At 42.6% G+C, this 25847-nt stretch overlaps 2 protein-coding genes across 3 annotated transcripts in view; one reads left to right on the forward strand and one right to left on the reverse strand.

Annotated features, from left to right (window-relative positions):
• The window catches only part of homer1b (homer scaffold protein 1b), a 124841-nt gene that overhangs the window by 21144 nt on the left and 77850 nt on the right, over window positions 1–25847 (forward strand). The gene's annotated exons all lie outside the window — the stretch shown is intronic.
• Window positions 4034–9367, reverse strand: LOC149982916 (uncharacterized). Of its 2 annotated transcripts, none has more exons than XM_090239349.1 (2): window positions 8256–9367; window positions 4034–8116 (listed from the first exon to the last, which is right to left on the reverse strand). In XM_090239349.1, exon 2 carries the CDS (start codon window positions 6755–6757, stop codon window positions 6035–6037), a length of 723 nt encoding a protein of 240 aa, XP_090095475.1. In that variant the 5' UTR covers window positions 6758–8116; window positions 8256–9367; the 3' UTR covers window positions 4034–6034. The 2 variants fall into 2 exon arrangements, with proteins under 2 accessions (XP_090095475.1, XP_090095474.1); XM_090239348.1 differs by having other exon boundaries at window positions 8211–9367.

Raw genomic sequence — 25847 nt, forward strand, 5'->3', positions numbered from 1 at the left:
AGAGGTGGTGCTCCTAGTGGCCAGGGACTTTAATGCAGGGAAACTTAAATCCGTTTTTACCTAATTTCTATCAGCATGTTAAATGTGCAACCAGAGGGGAAAAAAACTGGACCACCTTTACTCCACACACAGAGACGCATACAAAGCTCTCCCTCCATAAGGCAAATCTGACCATAATTATATCCTCCTGATTCCTGCTTACAAGCAAAAATCTAAGCAGGAGGCACCAGTGAGTCGATCAATAAAGAAGTGGTCAGATAAAGCAGATGCTAAGCTACAGGACTGTTTTGATAGCACAGACTGGAATATGTTCCTGGATTCCTGCGATGGCATTGAGGAGTACACCACATCAGTCATTGCCTTCATCAATAAGTGCATCGAAGACATCGTCCCACAGTGACCGTACGTATATTTCCCAACCAAAAGTCATGGATTACAGGCAACATCCTCACTGAGCTAAAGGCTAGAGCTGCCTCTTTCAAGGAGTGAGACTCTAACCCGGAATCTTATAAGAAATCCCACTATGCCCTCCAACGAACCATCAAACAGGCAAAGCGTCAATACAGGACTAAGATTAAACCGTACTAAAACCGTCTCTGACGCTCGTCGGATGTGGCTGTTCTCTCTGCTACCGCATGGCAAGCAGTCCTGGAGCGCCAAGTCAAGGTCCAAGAGGCTTCTACACAGCTTCCACCCCCAAGCCATAAGACTCCTTAACATCTAATCAAATGACTACCCAGACTATTTGCATTCCCTTACTCCTCTTTTACACTGCTGATACTCTCTGTTGTTATCATCTATGCATAGTCCCTTTAATAACTCTACCTACATGTATATATTACCCCAATTACCTCCACTAACTGGTGCCCCCTCACATTGACTCTGTACCGTTACCCCCCTGTATATAGTCTCACTATTGTTATTTTACTGCTGCTCTTTAATTACTTGTTAATTCTATTTCTTATTCATATTTTTTTTTTAACTGCATTGTTGGACCACTGTGCCACCCGGGAGGCCCATGAACAGCATTCTCACATAGGTTTTCCTCTCATCTAGTTGGGGGAGGGAAGTGTGGAGTGCAATTTAGATTGCATTGTATATGGATCTTTAGGGGTGGTATGCAAATTGGAGTGGGTCTGGGATGATGGAGTTGATGTGTGCATTAACCAGCCTTTCAAAACATTTCATGATTACAGATGTGAGTGCTACAGGGCGGTAGTTATTGTGGCGCAGGTAGCCTTAGAGTTTTTGGGAACAAGAATGGTGGTGGTCAGCTTGAGACATGGGGATAACAAACTGGGAGAAGGAGAGACATTGGTGGGCAGGTCATGTATGTGTCTTCCTTTGTAATCCTTAATGGATCGTAGCCCCTGCCACATCCGGCGGGCATTGGAGCCTATATAATAGTTCTTCATCTTGTTCCTATATTGTCCTTTTGCTTGTTTGATGGCTCTGCAGAGGTCGTAGTGGGACTTCTTGTTTGTGTCCTCAGTCGTAGCCTCAGGGTTGGCTGCAATAGCCCTGTGTCTGATAGCCCTGTCCTTTGGCCTAGCCCCAAATGATGTGTTAATCCAGGGCTTTTGATTGGCGAAGTAGCGAACAATGCCTTTACTAATGAAACCGGTGACTGAGGTGGTTTCCTTGTCCATGCTATCAGTGGACTCCTCGAAATATCCCAGTCAGTTCTAGCAAAGCAGTCCTCTAGCATAGCCTCTGAATCGAGTACCATTTCTCTATGGAGCGTGTCACAGGTACTTCCTGTTTGAGCTTCTGCTTGCAGACAGAAAGCAGGAGTGTAGAGTTATGATCTGATTTGCTGAAAGGGGACGAGGGAGGGCCTTGTATGCATGCTTGTGGGTAGAGTTACAGTGGTATAGGACTTTATGGCCGCTAGTGGCAAAAGAGATGTTTTGATGGAAGTTGGGCATTACATGTCTTAATGATGCTGAATTTAAAATCCCCAGCAACAAGGAAAGCATCTTCCGGGTGCATGGTTTCCTTCTTGTTTATAGCCTTGTACAGTTTAAGTGCCAGCTTCCTTTTTTCTTGTCCTGAGGTGGAATATATACTGCAGTCAAGATAACAGCTCTCTCGGGAGCTAGAAGGGTCAGTATTTGACAATCACGTATTCCAAGACGGATGAACAATGGGTTGAGTCAGCACACCATTTGCTGTTGATGAAGAGGCATACCCCTCCCCCTCTCGATTTCTCTGAATCCAAAGCATGTCCGCTTGGTGAATGGAGAATCCATCGAGTTGGATATCCATGGGGGGTATCTTGTCCGAAAGCCATGTTTCAGAAAAGCAGATAATATTACAGTTTTATGAGAGTAAATTCGCGATCGGAGCTCATCTTATTATCAAGTGACTATACATTGGCCAGTAGAATGGAGGGAAGAGGTGGCCGTTTTCCATTTCGCGTTAATCTCGTCAAGACTCCCCCTCAAGCCTTTTTTTCACTGCCATTTCCTCTTGGGTAGTTTGAAAATTGTGTCGGAATTACACAAAGAGCCCAGGGCAGATGAGTCAAATTTGAAGTTGAAGCTGTAATTTAGGTTAGTAACTGCCGATCTGATGTTAAAAAGTTGTTGTTGGTCATGATAGAGGACACATTTGTGACCAACCGGCTCGATTCGGTTTTATGTAGCAACATTTTATTTTTTATTTTTTTTACATTGGATGAAAGTCAAAAGATCTTAGAAAGCAAGTCATCATTCCACAATCCAAAGAAATTCAGGAACAGATGAGAAACAAAGTAATTGACATCTATCAGTATGGAAAGAGTTACAAAGCCATTTCTAAAGCTTTGGGACTCCAGCGAACCACGATGAGAGCCATTATCCACAAATGGAGAAAATTTGGAACAGTGGTGAACCTTCCCAGGAGTGGCCGGCCTACCAAACTTACCCCAAGAGCGAAAGCGACGACTCATCCAAGAGGTCACAAAAGAACCCACAACAACATCTAAAGAACAGCAGGTCTTACTTGCCTCAGTTAAGGTCAGTGTTCATGACTCATCCATAAGAAAGAGACTGGGCAAACATGGCATCCATAGCAGAGTTCCAAGGCGAAAACCACTGCTGACCAAAAAGAACATAAAGGCTCGTCTCACTTTTGGCAAAAAACATCTTGATGATCCCCAAGACTATTGGGAAAATATTCTGTGGACTGACGAGACAACAGTTGCACTTTTTGGAAGTTGTGCGTCCCTTTACATCTGGCGTAAAAGTAACACAGCATTTCAGAAATAGAACATCATACCAACAGTCAAATATGGTGGTGGTGTGGGGCTGCTTTGCTGCTTCAGGACTTGGACGACTTGCTGTGATTGATGGAACCATTTAAAAAATATATATATTTAACCTTTATTTAACCAGGTAGGCTAGTTGAGAACAAGTTCTCATTTGCAACTGCGACCTGGCCAAGATAAAGCATAGCAGTGTGAACAGACAACACAGAGTTACACATGGAGTAAACAATTAACAAGTCAATAACACAGTAGAAAAAAAGGAGAGTCTATATACATTGTGTGCAAAAGGCATGAGGAGGTAGGCAAATAATTAAAATTTTGCAGATTAATAACACTGGAGTGATAAATGATCAGATGGTCATGTACAGGTAGAGATATTGGTGTGCAAAAGAGCAGAAAAGTAAATAAATAAAAACAGTATGGGGATGAGTTAGGTAAAAATGGGTGGGCTATTTACCGATAGACTATGTACAGCTGCAGCGATCGGTTAGCTGCTCAGATAGCAGATGTTTGAAGTTGGTGAGGGAGATAAAAGTCTCCAACTTCAGCGATTTTTGCAATTCGTTCCAGTCACAGGCAGCAGAGAACTGGAACGAAAGGCGGCCAAATGAGGTGTTGGCATTCTGCTCTCTACCAAAAAATCCTGAAGGAGAATATCCGGCCATCAGTTCGTGACCTCAACCAGAAGCTCACTTGGGTTCTGCAGCAGGACAATGATCCGAAACTGTTAGTGTTCAAAAACTGGAGAGTTGAGACTAAATCACGGACGTTGGACAGAGTGGATTTCAGTTGTAACAAAAGACAGTTTTAATGAGTCAGAGATATCTTGTCCCGCAGTTTTACGTGCACGGACCTAGTTCACATAACTCGGCAAGGAGCCAGGTGAAAAAGAGGCCTATACAATGGTTACATACATTTTTATACATAGAATAAAGTAGGTGGAGTCTTGTCGTTTCGGTCTTCTTGACTGGTCGGAGGGTTGGAGGCGGGCCTTGCTCTAGCCAGAGCGGGCCCCATTGGTGCACAGCAAAAGTTCTTTGCTCTTGGGACCAGCCAGTTAGAGGGAGATGAGATGTGTGTTTATATAAGGAAGAGGGGGTCAGTCTTCTGGCTGGGTGTATGTGTTCTTACGACGGAATGTCTTTGTTTATATGAGCTATGTGTATGAATATTTATATAACAAATCCCCCTCTTCACATCTATTAGACGTGAAAACTATAGCAGAAAGGTGGCGGTTGCAATCGTGGGTATACATAAGGTGGTGCTCCTAACCTTGTCTGATTTGCATGGTGGGTCTGTAGGTGTAGTGCTACGTTTGGGACGGGAGTGATTGGAGGGAGTGATATCAGGAAAGGAGTTAGGGACATGTGTAGGGGTTGGTGTATGTGATGTGGCAGGGTGAAATAGTTGTTCAATTAACCATGTGAAAGTCCTAGGGTTACTCCAAATATCAGTATGAATATCACAAATAAGGGACCAGATATCCCCAGCCTCACCCAGAGAGGGAGAAATTTCCCTCTAACTGGGCGAGGTTCCCTTCTCAGGGGAGGCGGAGTTTGATGCCGCATCACCTGAGGAAGGAGTGTCTTCATTTGGAATCGAATTTAGGCCGCTCAAATCAGCTCTGACTTCAGTCAGTGTTCTAGAAGGAATTGGGGCTGGGGTGCAATGTGTAAGGCGGTGTCAAGGTGTGCCTGATTTACCTTTGACCTGGACTGAGTGTGAAGTAACCTCCTTCACTTCGTACGGTCCAGTCCACCTGGGTTCCAGCCACTTTCTCTTGTGGACTGTAACCCTCACCCCGTCACCAACCTTTACCTTCAGTAGTGTCGTGTCCCCCGGCAGCTCCCCCTCCTGGACCTTGTGAACCTGGGTAGAGAGTGCTGCAGAGAGAACCGTCAGTTTTTTCACATAATTAGACATTACAATTTGTTGTACATCAAGGGCGGGCATATGACCTCCCTCCCTTGGTGGACCATGCATGACTCTACCAGTCATTATCCCAAAGCTATCTTAGCTTTTGGTTTGACGTTCCACCAGATTTTGGGATTGGGGCCTGTACACAGATCCAAATCTGTGGGTTATGCCAAATCTTTCTTCCACCTGTCTCAGGTGTTTGTTAAATGTGAGCCATTTGTCAAATTTGATTTGTCTTGGGATGCCATACCTGGGTATTAGTTTGGTTTGTAGCCACTTAAAGACTGACCTAGCATCCTCCCCTTTTGTTATTATTGCCTCTACCCATTTGGAGAACCTATCTACTATGACTAGGAGATAGAGTTTGCCTTTAGATAAATTTTCGGGGCCCATGTCGGTGTAGTCTATACTAATATCCTGAAAACATGCATTAGGTGTTACGTATGAGCCCATTGGTGTTTGATATGGTTTCTTTGGGTTGTGTCTGTCACAACCATTGCATTCGTCACAAAATAAATCATCGTCATAAAATAAGTCAGTCATATTTTTTATGTGAGGGTGCCACCAGATGTGCGAGGCCTTTTTGGAGGGTCTTTAGTTTGCCTTCGTGTGTGGGGCCATGTGTTTCTCATAAAAGTTCTGGGTCCATCAGTGTGGCCTGCTTCATGGGCATGGGCTGAGTCTGTATAGATATTCAGTCTTTCCTTTTCCTCTGATGAGGACCTGCGTCAATCCGATGATTTCAGCTAATTTGGCCGATGCTGGTTGAGGGATGATGGCTGATTGAAGGGTGACATCACGAGGTGAGCTGTTTTTTTTCAATAGCTTTTGCTACTGCAGCAACGTATCTGGAGCATGTTGACTGTCCTACCTCAATGTGGTCAAGTTTGAAGAGTAGTACATCAAGACCCTTCTCTCCCCCTCTTGTTTCTGGAATAGGACGGATGAGGTGAATCCTTCCCTTCCAGAAACATCCAAATGGAACTTGTTCTTGTAGTCAGGTGCAGTCAGAGCTGCTGCCGCTGATAGATCCGTTTTCAGGAGTGCTATGGCTGTTGATGCTTCAGCCGTCCAGGCCAGGGGTGCATGGAGGTTCCTTGATCGTAGGATGACCGGTGCTGCCACCCCCTCTGGGCCACACCCAATGGTACAACACCTGATAGATGGGGTCAGGTGCATCATGTCTTCGTCCCAGTCTGCAGTGTAGAGGCAGTCATCAGTTTCTGTTGCATTGAGTGTGCAATGGATCTCAGCTTGGGGAGTCTTATATGGGTGCAGAGTGTAGATTTGAGCTTTCAGTTGGTTGAACTTAAACTGGATGTGAGGGGTGGCAGGCCCTGTGGGTAGGCATTTTAGCCAGTACACTTCTTGGGCTTCAGACAGTGTGGTCATCGGCAGGAGTGGCATCCTCATCATTCTTACTGGGTGATCAGGTGTTGAAGTGGGAGGGTTGGTTGTAATCTTGCTGCTCCTGCTGCATGTGTCTAGGAGAGGGTCCTCTTCCTCTTCCTGGTGCCCCTCCACGTCCTCTTCCTCTTTCTCTCCATTGCTGTTGCTGCGGGGAGAGTGGTTTCGTGCAATATCTGGCATAGTGACCGGGAATTCCTCAGTTATACCACTGGTAGTTTCCCCCTCTGTATGGTCCAGTGTAGGGGCCTCGTTGAGCCCGTTGCCTGCAGGATATACCGCTGTGGGGGAGGGTAATGGGGTGGTGGGGCTGTCTGCTGTTGGATCATCTGAGAGACAGTCTGTGCCACGATCTGAGTGTTATCTGGCTGCTCCCCTTGGTCTTGAGTTTCTACTGCAATCATTTGTTTGGGCGTGATGGCTGCAGACATGTTATCTAAGTCGTCTGATAATGTGTATAATGCGTTATTTAGGTATATTCAATCCTTACTATGTGGTGTTTATTTCTATCGTTGTATGCTTAGCCTGTCCCTGGTCGAGACAAAGGGGGTTATCAATATGTGACGCCCGCCACGTGTGTATTTCACCGGTATTTTATTTGAATTTGTTCAGCGATTCGTTTAGGTATTTTCTATAAATGATTCTGCGATTTCCTTTTGGAACAATATATCAGTGAATATATGCGGTTCTCTAACAATTTTCAGAGTAATTCTAGCTCTTTAGGAAATATCGATAGAATTTCTAGACAACTAAGAGTTGTTCAGTGAATTATTTAAATACTTTCTGTAAACAATTCAGTAAATTCCTTTATGAACTTATATCAGTAAATTCGAGCGATTCTATAGCAATTGTCAGAATAATTCTATATATTTAGGAAATATGGATAGAATAGAAAAACCCCAAAATCAGTGTGTAGCTTTTAGCGTCTGTAAAACAAAGTCTGTATTAAGCTCGGCGGCTTATTTAAATACTTTCTAGAAACAATTCAGTAAGTTCCTTTATGAACTTATATCAGTAAATTCCAGCGATTCTATAGCAATTGTCAGAATAATTTAAAACTTTAGGCAATATCAACAGGAATGAAAAAAAAAACGAAAATCAGTATTTCGGCCCGGCTGCTGTCAATCAAAATTGCACGGCCATTCGATACTAAGGTGGCTTTGTCTACCAGCACGTGTGCATAATAGCCCAGTTACGTATCCCAACCTACTCCGCGACAAACGTTTCTTTCAATTTAATTTCCCCCATCTCCAAATCATGGAATGTCAACTCTGGTTCATCTTATGTTTATTGTTTGATGTGCAATAGCCACATCATTCCCGATCTCTGTCTAGTGGAAGGCCAAACTTACATATCCTGTATCTACTCGACTACACCTCTTACAAAACCTATTAAATAATACACAGCTTTTTTAATAGGGCATTTTTCATGCAGATTCATTCAATCCAACCACACCTCCACAAGACCTATTCGATGTTATATGTATCAACAGGAGATTTTACTTGCAGATCCGGTTCATCTATCATTCAACTATAACCACACCTCCACAAGACCTTATTCGATAGTACAGAACGTATCAAAATAGGAAATTTTTACTTGCAGATTCGGTTCATCTATCATTAAACTATAACCACACCTCCACAAGACCTTACTTGCAGATTCGGTTCATCTATAACCACACCTCCACAAGACCTTACTTGCAGATTCGGTTCATCTATAACCACACCTCCACAAGACCTTACTTGCAGATTCGGTTCATCTATAATTCATTCATTCGTATGAAATTCTCATTGAATTTCCAACATCCATAATTGTGTCCATTACGTGTTAAAACACAGCCACTATTTAACGTCACCTCTATACACAACCCAATACATATATAATTAGGACAGTTTTCTATGCAGATTTCAGAACAAATAGGGTCCCTGGAGGAATTTAACACATTGGTCAATCACAATTCACACATTCCTATTAAAATAACTGAGTATAGGCCCATTAATAAGAATATGTATATATATATTTTTTTTTTTTACAAAACAAGATATCTTTAATCAATGTCTTAGGTTCTTATGTAAAAAATTTGGGCACCGATTCATACTCACGCCCAGTACTTTCTGATCAAAATTTGGTTTAGACTATAATACAATATGCAGATTTCGATATAACGGGCTCTGCTCACCTTTATATAGAGCGCTCCGATCAGATTTCCTGAGGCAAGATGAATGGCTGGGGAAGTCACTCTTCCGTCTGATTTTTTAGCCGTGATCAGTCTCGTCCTCTCACACTAACTTATAATAGATCGAATTCAAGAATAACCAAACTCTGCTACCAATTCTGTTAGTGTTCAAAAACTGGAGAGTTGAGACTAAATCACGGACGTTGGACAGAGTGGATTTCAGTTGTAACAAAAGACAGTTTTAATGAGTCAGAGATATCTTGTCCCGCAGTTTTACGTGCACGGACCTAGTTCACATAACTCGGCAAGGAGCCAGGTGAAAAAGAGGCCTATACAATGGTTACATACATTTTTATACATAGAATAAAGTAGGTGGAGTCTTGTCGTTTCGGTCTTCTTGACTGGTCGGAGGGTTGGAGGCGGGCCTTGCTCTAGCCAGAGCGGGCCCCATTGGTGCACAGCAAAAGTTCTTTGCTCTTGGGACCAGCCAGTTAGAGGGAGATGAGATGTGTGTTTATATAAGGAAGAGGGGGTCAGTCTTCTGGCTGGGTGTATGTGTTCTTACGACGGAATGTCTTTGTTTATATGAGCTATGTGTATGAATATTTATATAACAAAACACACCAGCAAGTCCACCTCTGAATGGCTTATAAAAAACAAAATGAAGGTTTTGGGGTGGCCTAGTCAAAGCCGGACTTGAATCCGATTGAGATGCTGTGGCATGACCTTAAAAAGGCGGTTCATGCTCGAAAACCCTCCAATGTGGCTGAATTAAAACAATTCTGCAAAGAAGAGTGGGCCAAAATTCCTCCACAGCGATGTGAATGACTCATTGCCAGTTATCGCAAATGCTTGATTTGATGTTGTTGCTGCTGAGGGTGGCACAACCAGTTATTAGGTTTAGGGGGCAATTACTTTGTCACATAGGGCCATGAAGGTTCGGATAGCTTTTTTCCCTTAATAAATAAAATCATCACTTAAAAAATGCATTTTGTGTTTACTTGTGTTATCTTTGTGTAATATTTAAATTTGTTTGATGATCTGAAACATTTAAGTGTGACAAATGAGCAAAACAAAAAAAAAGGGGCAAATACTTTTTCATAGCACTGTAGTTAAAGAGCGGCAGTAAAATAACAATAGCGAGGCTATATACAGGGGGTACCGGCACCGGTTAGTTGAGGTAATTGAGGTAATATGTACATGTAGGTAGAGTTATTAAAGTGAGTGACTATGCATAGATAATAACAGAGAGTAGCATGGGGGGGGGGGGGGGTGCAAATTGTCTGGTTTGTAAGGGGGGGCAATGCAAATAGTCTGGGTAGCCATTTGATTAGATGTCAGATTGTTCATTTGTAAATTCAGAGCCTTTTGCTCTCGGAGCATTCAGAGCGCACACTGGACACTGGTTGATCCAAGTGTTCTGACCTCACAACAGCAGTCAAGTACACAAACTAACTGGCTAGTTCCTTCCAGACACAAATGAGAGAACAGCTCACTCTGACTGTTTTACTCGCCCTAGCAGAGCTGGTTAGGCTTTTTTTTATTTTTAGGTTTTTATGTTATCCAGAGCGTTGGTGACTGCTGGCAAAATGTAATTACGTTTTTTTTGCCAACGTTTACTGACACTGGCCATATTCAACGGTTTTGAGATTTTGTAAATTCATCAGTTATTCTGCGCTCTAGCACACTCAGATGAGAGTGCTCTGAAATCGAAGTACATAGCCAGAGTGAATTTACCAGCTAAGTCTATCGACAGTTGTTGCTGGGACATCATGAACATTCTATTGAAATGTTTACTTGCATAGTGGAGTCTTTTGCTTAGACATGTAGCTAGCTAGCTAAACAATGAACCACAATCCCAGCTCATAACCATACTACCCTGCATGAATCTGCAGGTAGCTAACCAACCAGGTTCATTGTTAGATAGCTAATAGTAAGCCATAACTAGCAATGCAAATGGCTCTGAGATACAAATAATATTACTACACAGATCACACCCACCGTTAGCGAGCCAGCCAGCTAACGTTAGCTAGATACCTAACGGTAGGTACGCTTTAATTTGAAATAAACTACTTTCTGACTAGTTTAAATGTTTATTATCTGAAAATGTAGCTAGCTAGACTATCTTACCAGCTAAGTCTATCGACAGTTGTTGCTGGGACATCATGAACATTCTATTGAAATGTTTACTTGCATAGTGGAGTCTTTTGTTTAGACATGTAGCTAGCTAGCTAAACAATGAACCACAATCCCAGCTCATAACCATACTACCCTGCATGAATCTGCAGGTAGCTAACCAACCAGGTTCAATGTTAGCTAGCTAATAGTAGGCCATAACTAGCAATGCAAATGACTCTGAGATACAAATAATATTACTACACAGATCACACACAACGTTAGCGAGCCAGCCAGCTAACGTTAGCTAGATACCTAACGGTAGGTACGCTTTAATTTGAAAAACTACTTTCTGACTAGTTTAAATGTTTATTATCTGAAAATGTAGCTAGCTAGACTATCTTACCATACACATGGATGAACACTTCTCCCTTTCTGTCACGGATGCCATGGTTCCCCTTAGCTTGAAGATATAATCCAGAGACAGGTGTTCCTTTTTCCGACTCCTTCTGCATATTTGCAATCAAATGCCAAAATATTCTCCATCTCCTTGGCTATCATACTCTTAATTCCACTGATTTCAAAACTCAGTCCTTCAGAAAGTAGAGAGCAACACTTTTTTGCAGTTCTACAAAGTGATATCTTTAAAAAAAGATGCGTTAGAAAGGACTATCTACACTTACGAACCAGCTCATATTATAGACAGTAGCGGGCAAATTTTTATTTTTTTATTTATTTCACCTTTATTTAACCAGGTAGGCAAGTTGAGAACAAGTTCTCATTTACAATTGCGACCTGGCCAAGATAAAGCAAAGCAGTTCGACACATACAACGACACAGAGTTACACATGGAGTAAAACAAACATACAGTCAATAATACAGTATAAACAAGTCTATATACGATGTGAGCAAATGAGGTGAGATAAGGGAGGTAAAGGCAAAAAAAGGCCATGGTGACCAATCCGATATCTCAGCCAGTCATAGCTAGCGGGAAGGTACCTGTCTTTTTCTGTGGCTAAATCAACTAGGCTCAAACTATTTTATTTGTTTTTAGAGATGCAATATACTTTTGTTATTAAGGCACATGAAAGTTTATATGTTCCAGAAGGCATTTCCGCCCCAAAAAAAGGCATTTTGATAAAAAAAAGTTTACGTTCAAATGGCTCTCTGGTGAAGTAGTGACGCACGACTAATTTCCTGAAATGAGTCACATTTAGTGCAAAAAGATATACCCACAAAATAGTAAAGTTGGGCCAGAGCTCGGAACACAGCAGCCGTCTCCTCATCTCTCACTGTGTTTGTGTGCGTGTGTGTGTTTATTTACCTTAATTTTATTAAGGTATAAGAAAGTTGATTTACCTTATAAGAAGTCTCTTTTATAACTTTTATTTTACCTTTACTTAACTTGCCCTGCTCAATAAAAAAACAGCACAAACAGGCAAGTATAGATACACGTAAATATAGACAATATACACATTAAGATACAGTTAATTAAAACAAACACATTCTTGATGCCTGGTCATTCTTTAAAAGTAACTTCCTCACCATTTTAGATAAGCATGCTCCTTTCAAAAAATGCAGAACTAAGAACAGATACAGCCCTTGGTTCACTCCAGACCTGACTGCCCTCGACCAGCACAAAAATATCCTGTGGCGGACTGCAATAGCATCGAATAGTCCCCGCGATATGCAACTGTTCAGGGAAGTCAGGAACCAATATACGCAGTCAGTCAGGAAAGCTAAGGCCAGCTTCTTCAGGCAGAAGTTTGCATCCTGTAGCTCCAACTCCAAAAAGTTCTGGGACACTGTGAAGTCCATGGAGAACAAGAGCACCTCCTCCCAGCTGCCCACTGCACTGAGGCTAGGTAACACGGTCACCACCGATAAATCCATGATTATCGAAAACTTCAACAAGCATTTCTCAACAGCTGGCCATGCCTTCCGCCTGGCTACTCCAACCTCAGCCAACAGCTCCGCCCCCCCCGCAGCTACTCGCCCAAGCCTCTCCAGGTTCTCCTTTACCCAAATCCAGATAGCAGATGTTCTGAAAGAGCTGCAAAACCTGGACCCGTACAAATCAGCTGGGCTTGACAATCTGGACCCTCTATTTCTGAAACTATCCGCCGCCATTGTCGCAACCCCTATTACCAGCCTGTTCAACCTCTCTTTCATATCGTCTGAGATCCCCAAGGATTGGAAAGCTGCCGCAGTCATCCCCCTCTTCAAAGGGGGAGACACCCTGGACCCAAACTGTTACAGACCTATATCCATCCTGCCCTGCCTATCTAAGGTCTTCGAAAGCCAAGTCAACAAACAGGTCACTGACCATCTCGAATTCCACCGTACCTTCTCCACTGTGCTATCTGGTTTCTGAGCCGGTCACGGGTGCACCTCAGCCACGCACAAGGTACTAAACGATATCATAACCGCCATCGATAAAAGACAGTACTGTGCAGCCGTCTTCATCGACCTTGCCAAGGCTTTCGACTCTGTCAATCACCAAATTCTTTTCGGCAGACTCAGTAGCCTCGGTTTTTCGGATGACTGCCTTGCCTGGTTCACCAATTACTTTGCAGACAGAGTTCAGTGTGTCAAATCGGAGGGCATGCTGTCCGGTCCTCTGGCAGTCTCTATGGGGGTGCCACAGGGTTCAATCCTCGGGCCGACTCTTTTCTCTGTATATATCAATGATGTTGCTCTTGCTGCGGGCGATTCCCTGATCCACCTCTACGCAGACGACACCATTCTATATACTTCCGGCCCATCCTTGGACACTGTGCTATCTAACCTCCAAACAAGCTTCAATGCCATACAACACTCCTTCCGTGGCCTCCAACTGCTCTTAAACGCTAGCAAAACCAAATGCATGCTTTTCAACCGTTCGCTGCCTGCACCCGCACGCCTGACCAGCATCACCACCCTGGATGGTTCCGACCTTGAATATGTGGACATCTATAAGTACCTAGGTGTCTGGCTAGACTGTAAACTCTCCTTCCAGACTCATATCAAACATCTCCAATCGAAAATCAAATCAAGAATCGGCTTTCTATTCCGCAACAAAGCCTCCTTCACTCACGCCGCCAAACTTACCCTAGTAAAACTGACTATCCTACCGATCCTCGACTTCGGCGATGTCATCTACAAAATTGCTTCCAACACTCTACTCAGCAAACTGGATGCAGTTTATCACAGTGCCATCCGTTTTGTCACTAAAGCACCTTATACCACCCACCACTGCAACTTGTATGCTCTAGTCGGCTGGCCCTCGCTACATATTCGTCGCCAGACCCACTGGCTCCAGGCCATCTACAAGTCCATGCTAGGTAAAGCTCCGCCTTATCTCAGTTCACTGGTCACGATGGCAACACCCATCCGTAGCACGCGCTCCAGCAGATGTATCTCACTGATCATCCCTAAAGCCAACACCTCATTTGGCCGCCTTTCGTTCCAGTTCTCTGCTGCCTGTGACTGGAACGAATTGCAAAAATCGCTGAAGTTGGAGACTTTTATCTCCCTCACCAACTTCAAACATCTGCTATCTGAGCAGCTAACTGATCGCTGCAGCTGTACATAGTCTATCGGTAAATAGCCCACCCATTTTTACCTACCTCATCCCCATACTGTTTTTATTTATTTACTTTTCTGCTCTTTTGCACACCAATATCTCTACCTGTACATGACCATCTGATCATTTATCACTCCAGTGTTATTAATCTGCAAAATTTTAATTATTCGCCTACCTCCTCATGCCTTTTGCACACAATGTATATAGACTCCCCTTTTTTTTCTACTGTGTTATTGACTTGTTAATTGTTTACTTACTCCATGTGTAACTTTGTGTTGATTGTTCACACTGCTATGCTTTATCTTGGCCAGGTCGCAGTTGCAAATGAGAACTTGTTCTCAACTAGCCTACCTGGTTAAATAAAGGTGAAATAAAAAAAATAAAATAAAAAATGCGATTGAGTGCTATAAAATCTGCTGACAGAAAGTTGAGGAGAGAGAGATGGATAGAGTTAGCTCCATTAGCTCCACACATTCCTGGCTCTGTATCTGGTGGTGGTCTCTCATGAATACCAATGAGCAAGCTTTGCTAGCTGCTACAGAGGTACAGGTATTCTCCGCTGTGACTACTGATGAAGGATGGAATGGAAACCTGTAGTACACTTAAACAGAGTTAACACTTCTACAAAGCCCACTTATCAGGAGTCCAGACCTGCTTGACTTCGAGCCAGCTCTGCCTATGTCCTCCCCACCTTACATTTGATTGATGGATTGATTGCTTGCTTGCTAGCTTGATTGGCATCATTAACGGTATCAATAAATGGATATGAATATGCAACCTTTTCCCCAAACCCTCTTCAGTCATTGAACACACTAGAGTGTCTCCACCAAAGATAAATACAGTGGGATTGTAACGGGAATGAAGTTACAATCAATCAGTTGCAAATATAGGAACAACTTGCAGCACAGCGGTGTTAACCGTGTTGAAATCGACACATCCTGGCAAGCTAGTTCCCCTTGCAGACATTGCCATTTGATGTTAAAACCACACCTGTCCTTAATATACAATGTCAAGATTATTATTGAACCCGTAGTGCAGTTTTTCTGTGAGTAATCCAATGATGTGATGGACTCCTGAGGACACTGTGTATTTGACAGTGTGTGTGTGGTGTGTGGTGTGTGTGTGTGTGTGTGTGTGTGAGGCGGACCCATCTCTCTTATTAATGACCCCTCTCTGGTTAAAATAAGAGCCTCTGAGCTCTAAGCTCTACTCTGTTAAATGAATAAACAGCTCAGGGGAGAGGAACAACTCCCATACAGGGATGAGTGAGGGAAGGAGGGAGATGAGAAAGGGAGAGCTCTCTGGTGAATTACCTTTTCACTAGCCCCATCTCTTCCTATGATAGAGTGAGTGTCAAATAGTTATCACTTTAGATAGTGTGTAAAAAAAAAAATGAAAGTGTATATAGGCCTAAGTGGCAAAAGTGGAGTTTGCAGAGTTCTGTAGAGCTGGGGACGGCTAATGTCGCCAGTAACTAAACACAACAGATAAAGGAAATATGTTAGACAGATCGTTTGTCACAAGAATAGTTTCCCAGACAGCAGATGACACTTCTCCATTTGCCTCTGATGCAAATGGCTGTTCAACTGTTTAATACATAATAATAGATCTTATTTGGCAGACACCATTCAGGGCTCTCAAGGACATCTTACATCAAAAGTAGGCCTACATAAAATCCAGTGTATCAATTGAAATGCAATTTAAATTAAAGGAACGGATTGAACAGCACAGATAAAAACAGGATGGAGGGGTTGGGTAGAGGATACGGTAAGAGGTTTAGGGGGTAGGGTTGGGAATAGGATACGGACCTGGCTTAAGGTAAGGGTGTGGGTTGCAGGGACACATAGGGATACTGGGAAGGAAAAGAAGGGTGATTTGGACAGAATAAATCATGGACCATAGGCTATAAATTATAGGCATCCATGAAGAAGTGTGTTTTTAGGGAGGTTTTTTGTGGGGGCGGGGGGCAAGGAGACCAGCAGAGGGAGCAGAGTATGTGGGAGAGGGCATAGACTGGGAGAAGGTCAGAGAGGGACTGTAAGTGGGTGACAGGTTGTAATTCAAATGAAGTGTGTGTATATTTATGAAGGAAAGAGGCAAACGTGTGAGGGCTCAAAAAGGTGACACTTTTCTTTGCACTGAAACATGCAAAAAAAATCCCTGCTAGGGGGAAATGCAGGTTTTAACTAATTAAACAACAAAGAATATGATCTACATGATCAGTCTCTGTGTGTAAAATAAAAAGTGGTTAATTTGAACCTAACTCACAGCAAAAAAAAAAATCCAATGTTATTTGTTGCCTTGACTTTACTGCAAATGAGAAATAACAATACGCTAAGATTAGGGATGCACCGATATTAAATTGTTGGCCGATACCGATATGCAATATTTTCCTTGCCTAAAAATACCAATAACCAATATTTATAATTGTAGCACCCTTTTAAGCATTCTAGTAGAGTTAAATAGTTAACACACACACACACGGATGCATCTCAGTGCAAGAGGCGTCACTACGGTTCGACTCCAGGCTGTATCACATCCGGCCATGATAGGGTGGCGCACAACTGGCTCAGTGTCGCCCGGGTTTGGCCTGGGGTAGGCAGTCATTGTAAATTTTAAGAGTTTGTTCTTAACTGACTTGCCTAGTTAAATACAGGTTACACACACCACGCTGACCAAAAAGTTATTTTGTTGGAATTTATGTATGTTCCCATTACCAGTAAAACCTGTTTCTTTCCCTTATGTGTTTCGTTCATTTGTTCAGTCGTTTCATTCTCAACCAGGATTTCATCATACATGTCAAGCAGTGGTTTCAGCTCTGTCTGTCCGTGGCCTCTCTTCCTCTGTGCGCACTGTCACTGTGTCCGTTTTCATCTTGTCCAACTGTCTATGTAACATTTCACGTAAACCCTGTTTTTTATCTGCATCGAAGTAGCCGAAGTAGGTCCTTGTACCTAGCATCGAGCATGGTGGCGATACAGTAAAGAGGCTCCGAGAGCATACCACCGAATCGCCTTGAGTACTTTTGTAAGTTAACCCCACGGTCTGTGTCGGCAGTTTTTTTGAGCAGGTGTTTCAATGCCTTGACCGAGGGTATCACGTCTGCTGCAGGTGATTAAGTTGATTAGCTTATTTCTCTGAGACAGTTGTTCGAATGGCGCTAGGAGTGTGTTCATGTTTCCAAGTTTCAAACATGTTCTCAAATGTCATTGAAATGGCAGCAGTGGTATGAGAACCAGCACATTCTTGAGCATGCAATACGGCTTTCCTCAGTACGAAATTCTCACCGACCCACTGTGCTGTCAGCCGACATCGCTGGTCCAAATGTCAGTCGTGACGCCCATATGAAGCATAATGAATTCCATTATCTTGGCATTAATGTATTTCAACCTTTGAGTTGTTTCTCTGAAATGTTCTTACTCTTTCAAATGACTGCTCAATTTCAACTTGTTTGGAAGTGTGCGCTTAGTATTTTTCTGCTTTTGTTCTGTATAGCGCTGTATTTTTCGTGGTGTCACTCAGTCATCTCCGTACGTTACATGCAGTTGAAGTCGGAAGTTTACATAAACCTTAGCCAAATACATTTAAACTCAGTTTTCACAATCCCTGACATTTAATACCTGTCTTAGGTCAGTTAGGATCACCACTTTTATTTAAGAACGTGAAATGTCAGAATAATAGAAGAGAGAGTGATTTATTTCAGCTTTTATTTATTTCATCACATTCCCAGTGGGACAGAAGTTTACATACACTCAACTAGTATGTGGTAGCATTGCCTTTAAATAGTTTAACTTGGGTCAAACGTTTCGGGTAGCCTTCCACAAGCTTCCCACAATAAGTTGGGTGAGTTTTGGCCCATTTCTCCTGACAGAGCTGGTGTACCTGAGTCAGGTTGTTGGCCTCCTTGCTCGCACACGCTTTTTCAGTTCTTCCCACAAATATTCTATAGGATTGAGGTCAGGGCTTTGTGATGGCCACTCCAATACCTTGACTTTGTTGTCCTTGAGCCATTTTGCCACAACTTTGGAAGTATGCTTGGGGTCATTGTCCATTTGAAGACCCATTTGCGACCAAGCTTTAACTTCCTGACTGATGTCTTGAGATGTTGCTTCAATATATCCACATAATTCTCTTTCCTCATGATGCCATCTATTTTGTGAAGTGCAACAGTCCATCCTGCAGCAAAGCACCCCCACGACATGATGCTACCACCCCCGTGCTTCACGGTTATGATGGTGTTCTTCAGCTTGCAAGCCTCCCCCTTTTTCCTCCAAACACAACGACGGTCATTATGGCCAAAAAGTTATATATTTTGTTTCATCAGACCAGAGGACATTTCTCCAAAAAGGTACATCTTTGTCCCCATGTGCAGTTGCAAACAGTAGTCTGGCTTTTTTATGGCGGTTTTGGAGCAGTGGCTTCTTCCTTGCTGAGCAGCCTTTTAGGTTATGCCGATATAGGACTTGTTTTACTGTGTTTATAGAGACTTTTGTACCTTTTTCCTCCAGCACCTTCATAAGGTCCTTTGCTGTTGTTCTGGGATTGATATGCTATTTTCGCACCAAAGTATGTTCATCTCTAGGAGACAGAACGTGTCTCCTTCCTGAGCGGTATGACGGCTGCGTGTCCCATGGTGTTTATACTTGTGTGCTATTGTTTGTACAGATGAATTTTGTACCTTCAGGCGTTTGGAAATTGCTCCCAAGATGAACCAGAGTTGTTGAGGTCTACAATTATTTTTCTGAGGTCTTGGCTGGTTTCTTTTAGATTTTCCCATGTTTTCAAGCAAAGAGGCACTGAGTTTGAAGGTAGGTCTTTAACTTCTTCGATATAGGGGGCGCTCTTAATTTTTGGATTAAAAACGTTCCCGTTTTAAACAAGAAAAAAAAAAAAAAAAAATCACGAAAAGATGCTCGACTATGCATATAATTGACAGCTTTGGAAAGAAAACACTCTGACGTTTCCAAAACTGCAAAGATGTTGTCAGTGAGTGCCACAGAACTGATGTTACAGAAAAAACCCAGATAAAAATACAATCAGGAAGTGCCTCATTATTTGAAACCGCCTCATGGCAATGACTCCTTATATGGCTGTGGATGAGCTAGGAGTCACCTTGCCTTTTCCACGTTTTCCCCAGGGTGTCTGCAGCATTGTGACGTATTTGTAGGCATATCATTGGAAGATTGACCATAAGAGACTACATGTACCAGGTGGTCGCTTGGTGTCCTCCGTCGCAATTATTGCGTAATCTCCAGCTGCAGTATTTTTCCGTTTTCTTCTGATGAAAAGCCAGCTGCCACCACTGATAGATTATCGAATAGACATGTGAAAAACACCTTGAGGATTGATTCTAAACAACGATATTATGGAGCTAATTTGGAAAAAAGTTCGGCGTCGTTTTTTTTTCTTAGCCAAACTTGATGAACAAAACGGAGCTATTTCTCTTACACAAATAATATTTTTGGAAAAAATGAATGTTTGCTATCTAACTGAGAGTCTCATCATTGAAAACATCCAAAGTTCTTCAAAGGTAAATTATTTTATTTGAATGCCTTTCTTGTTTTTGTGAAAATGTTGCCTGCTGAATGCTAGGCTTAATGCTATGCTAGGCTATCAATACTCTTACACAAATGCTTGTGTAGCTTTGGTTAAAGCATATTTTGAAAATCTGAGATGACAGTTTTGTTAACAAAAGGCTAAGCTTGTGTTTCAATATATTTATTTCATTTCATTTGCGATTTTCATGAATAGGAAACGTTGCGTTATGGTAATGAGCTTGAGGCTATGATTACGCTCCCGGACACGGGATTGCTCGACGCTAGAGGTTAAATACATCCACAGGTACACCTCCAATTGACTCAAATGATGTTAATTAGCCTATCAGAAGCTTCTAAAGCCATGACATAATTTTGTTCTGTTTAAAGGCACAGTAAACTTACTGTATGTACACTACTGTCTCACTGGAATTGTGATACAGTTAATTATAAGTGAAACAATCTGTCTGTACACAATTGTTGGAAAAATTACTTGTGTCTTGTGTCTTGTACCGTACGTACATACCACAACCAGAAGCCATGGATTACAGGCAACCCTGAGTTAAAGGCTAGAGCTGCCGCTTTCAAGGAGAAGGACTCTAACCCGGACGCTTATAAGAAATCCCTCTATGCCCTTCGACGAACCATCAAACAAGCAAAGCGTCAATACAGGACTAAGAATGAATCGTACTACTCCAGCTCCGACAGTCGTCGGATGTGGCAGGTCTTGCAATCTATTACAGACTACAAAGGGAAGGACAGCCGCGAGCTAACCAGTGACACGAGCCTACCAGACGAGCTAAATAACTTCTATGTTTGCTTCGAGGCAAGCAACACAAAAGTATGCATAAAAGCATCAGCTGTTCCGGACGACTGTGATCACGCTCTCCGTAGTCGAATGTGTGTAGTATCTTTAAACAGGTCCACATTCACAAGGCCGCAGGGCCTGACAGATTATCATGACGTGTATTGCGAGCATGCGCTGACCAACTGGCAAGTGTCTTCACTGACATTTTCAACCTGTCCCTGACCGAGTCTGTACTAACATGTTTCAAGCAGACCACCATAGTCCCTGTGCCCAAGAACAACAAGGTAACCTGCCTAAATGACTACCGACCCGTAGCATTCACATATGTAGCCATGAAGTGCTTTGAATGGCTGGCCATGGCTCACAGCAACACCATTATTCCAGAAACCATTAGACCCAGTCCAATTTGCACACCGCCCCAACAGATCCACAGATGATGCAATCTCTATTGCACTCCACACAACCTTTTCCCACATGGACAAAAGGAACACCTACGTGAGAATGCTATTCATTGACTACAGCTCAGTGTTCAACACCATAGTGCCCTCAAAGCTCATCACTAAGCTAAGGACCCTGGGATTAAACACTTCCCTCTTAACCTGGATCCTGGACTTTCTGACTTGCCGCTCCCAGGTGGTAAGGGTAGGTAACAACACATCTGCTATGCTGATCATCTACACGGGGGCCCCTGAGGGGTGGGTGCTCAGTCCCCTCCCGTATTCCTTGTTCACCCATGAATGGATGTCCAAACACGACTCCAACACCATCATTAAGTTTGCTGATGACACAACAGCATGATCACCGATAACGATGAGACAGCCTATAGGGAGGAGGTCAGAGACACTGCCAGGATAACAACCTCTCCCTCAACGTGATCAAGACAAAGGATATGATTGCGGACTACAGGAAAATGAGGACTGAGCACGCCCCCATTCTCATCGATGGGGCTGTAGTGGAACAGGTTGAGAGCTTCAAGTTCCTTGATGTCCACATCACCAGCAAACTATCATGGTCCAAGCACACCAAGACAGTCGTGAAGAGGGCACAACAACGCATATTCCTCCTCAGGTGACTTGATTTGGCATTGATCCTCAGATCCTCAAAAAGTTCTACAGCTGCACCATCGAGAGTGGTTGCATCACCGCCTGGTATTGAAACTGCTCGGCCTCCGACCGCAAGGCACTACAGAGGGTAGTGAGTACGGCCCAGTACATCACTGGGGCCCAAGCTTCCTGCAATCCAGGACCTCTATACCAGGCGGAGTCAGAGGAAGGCTCTAAAAATTACCTATAGACTCCAGCCACCCTAGTGGGTTCTTTCTGATGTTCTTTCTGCTACCGCATGGCAGCCGGTACCGGAGCGCCAATTCTAGGTCCAAAATGCTTCTAAACAGCTTCTTCCCCCAAGCCATGAGACTCCTGAACAGCTAATCAAATGGCTACCCGGACTATTCGCATTGTCCCCCCTCAATTACCTCGACTAACCTGTGCCCCCGCACATTGATTATTTACCCTTACCCCCTGTATATAGCCTTGCTACTGTTATTTTATTGTTGCTCCTTAATTATTATATTTATTTTCTTTATTTTTTAATTGTATTTTTTTTTTACTTCAGTTTATTTGAGTAAATACTTATTTTTATTAAAACTGCATTGTTGGTTAAGGGCTTGTAAGTATTTCACTTTTCTCCCAGTCCCTGCCGCTCCCAGTCCCTGCCACTGAAAAACATCCCCACAGCATGATGCTGTAACCACCATGCTTCACCGTAGGGATGGTGCCAGGTTTGCTCCAGACGTGACGCTTGGCATTCAGGCTAATGAGTTCAATCTTGGTTTCATAAGACCAGAGGATCTTGTTCCTCATGGTCTGAGAGTCCTTTAGGTGCCTTTTGGCAAACTCCAAGTTGACTGAGGAGTGGCTTCCGTCTGGCCACTCTACCATAAAGGCCTGATTGGTGGAGTGCTGCAGAGATAGTTGTCCTTCTGAAAGGTTAATCTTAACAGAGGAACTCTGGAGTTCTGTCAGAGTAACCATCCTGTTCTTTGTCACCTTCCCGACCCCGATTGCTCAGTTTGGCCAGTCTTGGTGGTTCCAAACTTCTTCCATTTAAGAATGGTGGTGTCCACTGTGTTCTTGGGGCCCTTCAATGCTGCATACATTTTTGGGTACCTTTTCCCAGATCTGTGCCTCGTCACAATCCTGTCTCAGAGGTCTACGGACAATTCCTTTGACCTCATGCTCTGATATGCACTGGCAATTGTGTGACCTTATATAGACAGGTGTGTCCAATCAATTGAATTCACCACAGGTGGACTCCAATCAAGTTATAGAAACATCTCAAGGTTGATCAATGGAAATTGGATGCACCTGAGCTCAATTTAGTCTCCTAGCAAAGGGTCTGAATACTTATGTAAATAAGGTATTTCTGTTTGTTTTTTTATAAAATGCAAACATTTCTAAAAACCTGTTTTCGCTTTGTCATTATGGAGTATTGTGTGTAGATTGATGAGGAAAATGTTTTATTTCATACATTTTAATAAATAAAGCTGTAACGTAACAAAATATGGAAAAAGTCAAGGGGTCTGTATACTTTCCGAATACACTCTATATGATATTATATGTAAAAAGAGAGAAATAAAGAAAATGCATCATGTTATCCTAATTATTGTGCTAGGGATATTTGTTCTTTAACTTTTATTTAGTCAGGCGAAACCCATTGAGATCAGGGTCTCATTTTCAAAGGTGCCCTAAGCACAGTAATACAATAGTACAAAATGATCATTCTAACAAGGATAGAAAATATTTAAAAAATTCAAGGTACAACTCATAACAATCTCTTCATTCAATCAAAACATCTGCAATTCTCATTCAACACACTAATACTGGAGTCTTAAACTGCCCTGGCGGCACCAGGGAATCAAGATGCAAGGAGATCTGCAGGCTATTTCAAGAATGGGAGGCATTAGAACTGAAAGTGGATCTGCCCCGATCGGTATGGACTATTTTAACCTCGAGAGTTAACCATCCCTGTGAACGGGTTTGGTGTATCATATTTGTTTATTTTAAACAGTGAAATTAGGTAGGTTGGAAGCTTTTTCAGAATAGCTTTGTAAACAAACAGGGAGTATTGAAGTTATGTACGGGACTTTGGTGAGGTCCAGCTGACCCTTTGATACAGGATGTAGTGATGAATATTAAACCTGTCACCTGTGATGAAGGGAAGTGCACTATGGAGACTGCAGCCAAAGGTTTTAGAGTGGTGTCTGCTGCGTTTTGCTAAAATGGTGTCACCATAGTCCAAAACTAGCAGGAAAGTTGTCAAGATCTATTTCTAAAAAAGAAGCTCACTTTAAATCATAACTATTTAACTTGCTCTTCCATATGTTTTTTAAACATTAGATCTTTATCAATCCAAACACCCAATTAATGTATTGTGAAATCTGTTGTAAAATGTATTTTAATATTTACATGTTTTATTATCATGTATATAACTGCCTTCTTTGTCCTCCAAACACGATGAGTTGAGTTTTTTCAAAAAGTTATATTTTGGTTTCATCTGACCATATGACATTCTCCCAATCTTCTTCTGGATCATCCAAATGCTCTCTAGCAAACTTCAGACGGGCCTAGACATGTACTGGCTTAAGCAGGGGGACACGTCTGGCACTGCAGGATTTGAGTCCCTGGCGGCGTAGTGTGTTACTGATGGTAGGCTTTGCTACTTTGATCCCAGCTCTCTGCAGGTCATTCACTAGGTCTTGTGATCATTTTGACCCCACGGGGTGAGATCTTGCGTGGAGCCCCAGATCGAGGGAGATTATCAGTGGTCTTGTATGTCCATTTCCTAATAATTGCTCCCACAGTTGATTTCTTCAAACCAAGCTGCTTGACTATTGCAGATTCAGTCTTCCCAGCCTGGTGCAGGTCTACAATTTTGTTTTTGGTGTCCTTTGACAGCTCTTTGGTCTTGGCCATAGGGGAGTTTGGAGTGTGACTGTTTGAGGTTGTGGACAGGTGTCTTTTATACTGATAACAAGTTAAAACAGGTGCCATTAATACAGGTAACGAGTGGAGGACAGAGGAGCCTCGTAAAGAAGAAGTTACAGGTCTGTGAGAGCCAGAAATCTTGCTTGTTTTTACGTGACCAAATACTTATTTTCCACCATAATTTGCAAATAAATTCATTAAAAATCCTATAATGTGGTTTTCTGGTTGCATCACCGCCTGGTATTGAAACTGCTCGGCCTCCGACCGCAAGGCACTACAGAGGGTAGTGAGTACGGCCCAGTACATAGAAAAAATAACTAAGTAGAATAGGTTAGAATCTAGACCTACTGATAGCTAGCTGTAGTTCTAACTAATACATTATCTCTAGGCTAACAGTGATCACTGAAAAGTAAATATTCTGAAGAAAATGTGGTGTGCTTGCTAGCTTGTTTTAAAGTATGTATGGTTATGAAATAAGTTATAGTAGTGTTAGTGTCTGCATTAGCAATGGTGGTGATTGGTTATAGTTTTAAAAGATTGATTGGTTGGTTTATAGCTAACAGTACGCTTTAACTTGAAATGAAAACACTTTCTGACAAAATTGGAGACATATAATATCTGAAAATGTTTCTAGACTCTTACCCCAATACATGGATGAACTCTACTCCCTCTCTGTCATGGATGCCATTGTTGCCCTTAGTTTGAAGATGTAATCTGGAGACAGGTGTTTTATACAACTGCCATCTGTGGTCTCTTTTCAACTCCCTCCGCATTTGCAATCATAGTCTGCTTCCTTGAAATGGAAATGCCATTTGGGTGTTTGTGTGTCGAAAAAGATACACGTCACATAACACAATTTGACGCATCAAATAAGCTTGTTTACCAATCAGGACCTGGATATGACTACATGTCACATAATAATTTAACACGTTCATACATTTTTTACCTAGTTATTACACGATCACTCATATTTCATATGTCACAACGATTCACTGATACGAATGCTATGATGCTGGTAAAGTTTGTCTCGTGCACCTGCCTCTGCCACACGAGCACAGACAACTTCCCCAAGCTCTGAACAGTGCTGGT

The sequence above is a fragment of the Oncorhynchus mykiss genome, chromosome 6 (genome assembly GCF_057628025.1).
Source record: "Oncorhynchus mykiss isolate SJ-2025 chromosome 6, ASM5762802v1, whole genome shotgun sequence".
Classification (NCBI taxonomy): domain Eukaryota; kingdom Metazoa; phylum Chordata; class Actinopteri; order Salmoniformes; family Salmonidae; genus Oncorhynchus; species Oncorhynchus mykiss.

What these genes read in the sequence shown, in the direction of transcription:
- LOC149982916 (XM_090239349.1), bottom strand. Translation starts at nt 6,757, where the DNA reads ATGCCAGATATTGCACGAAACCACTCTCCCCGCAGCAACAGCAATGGA.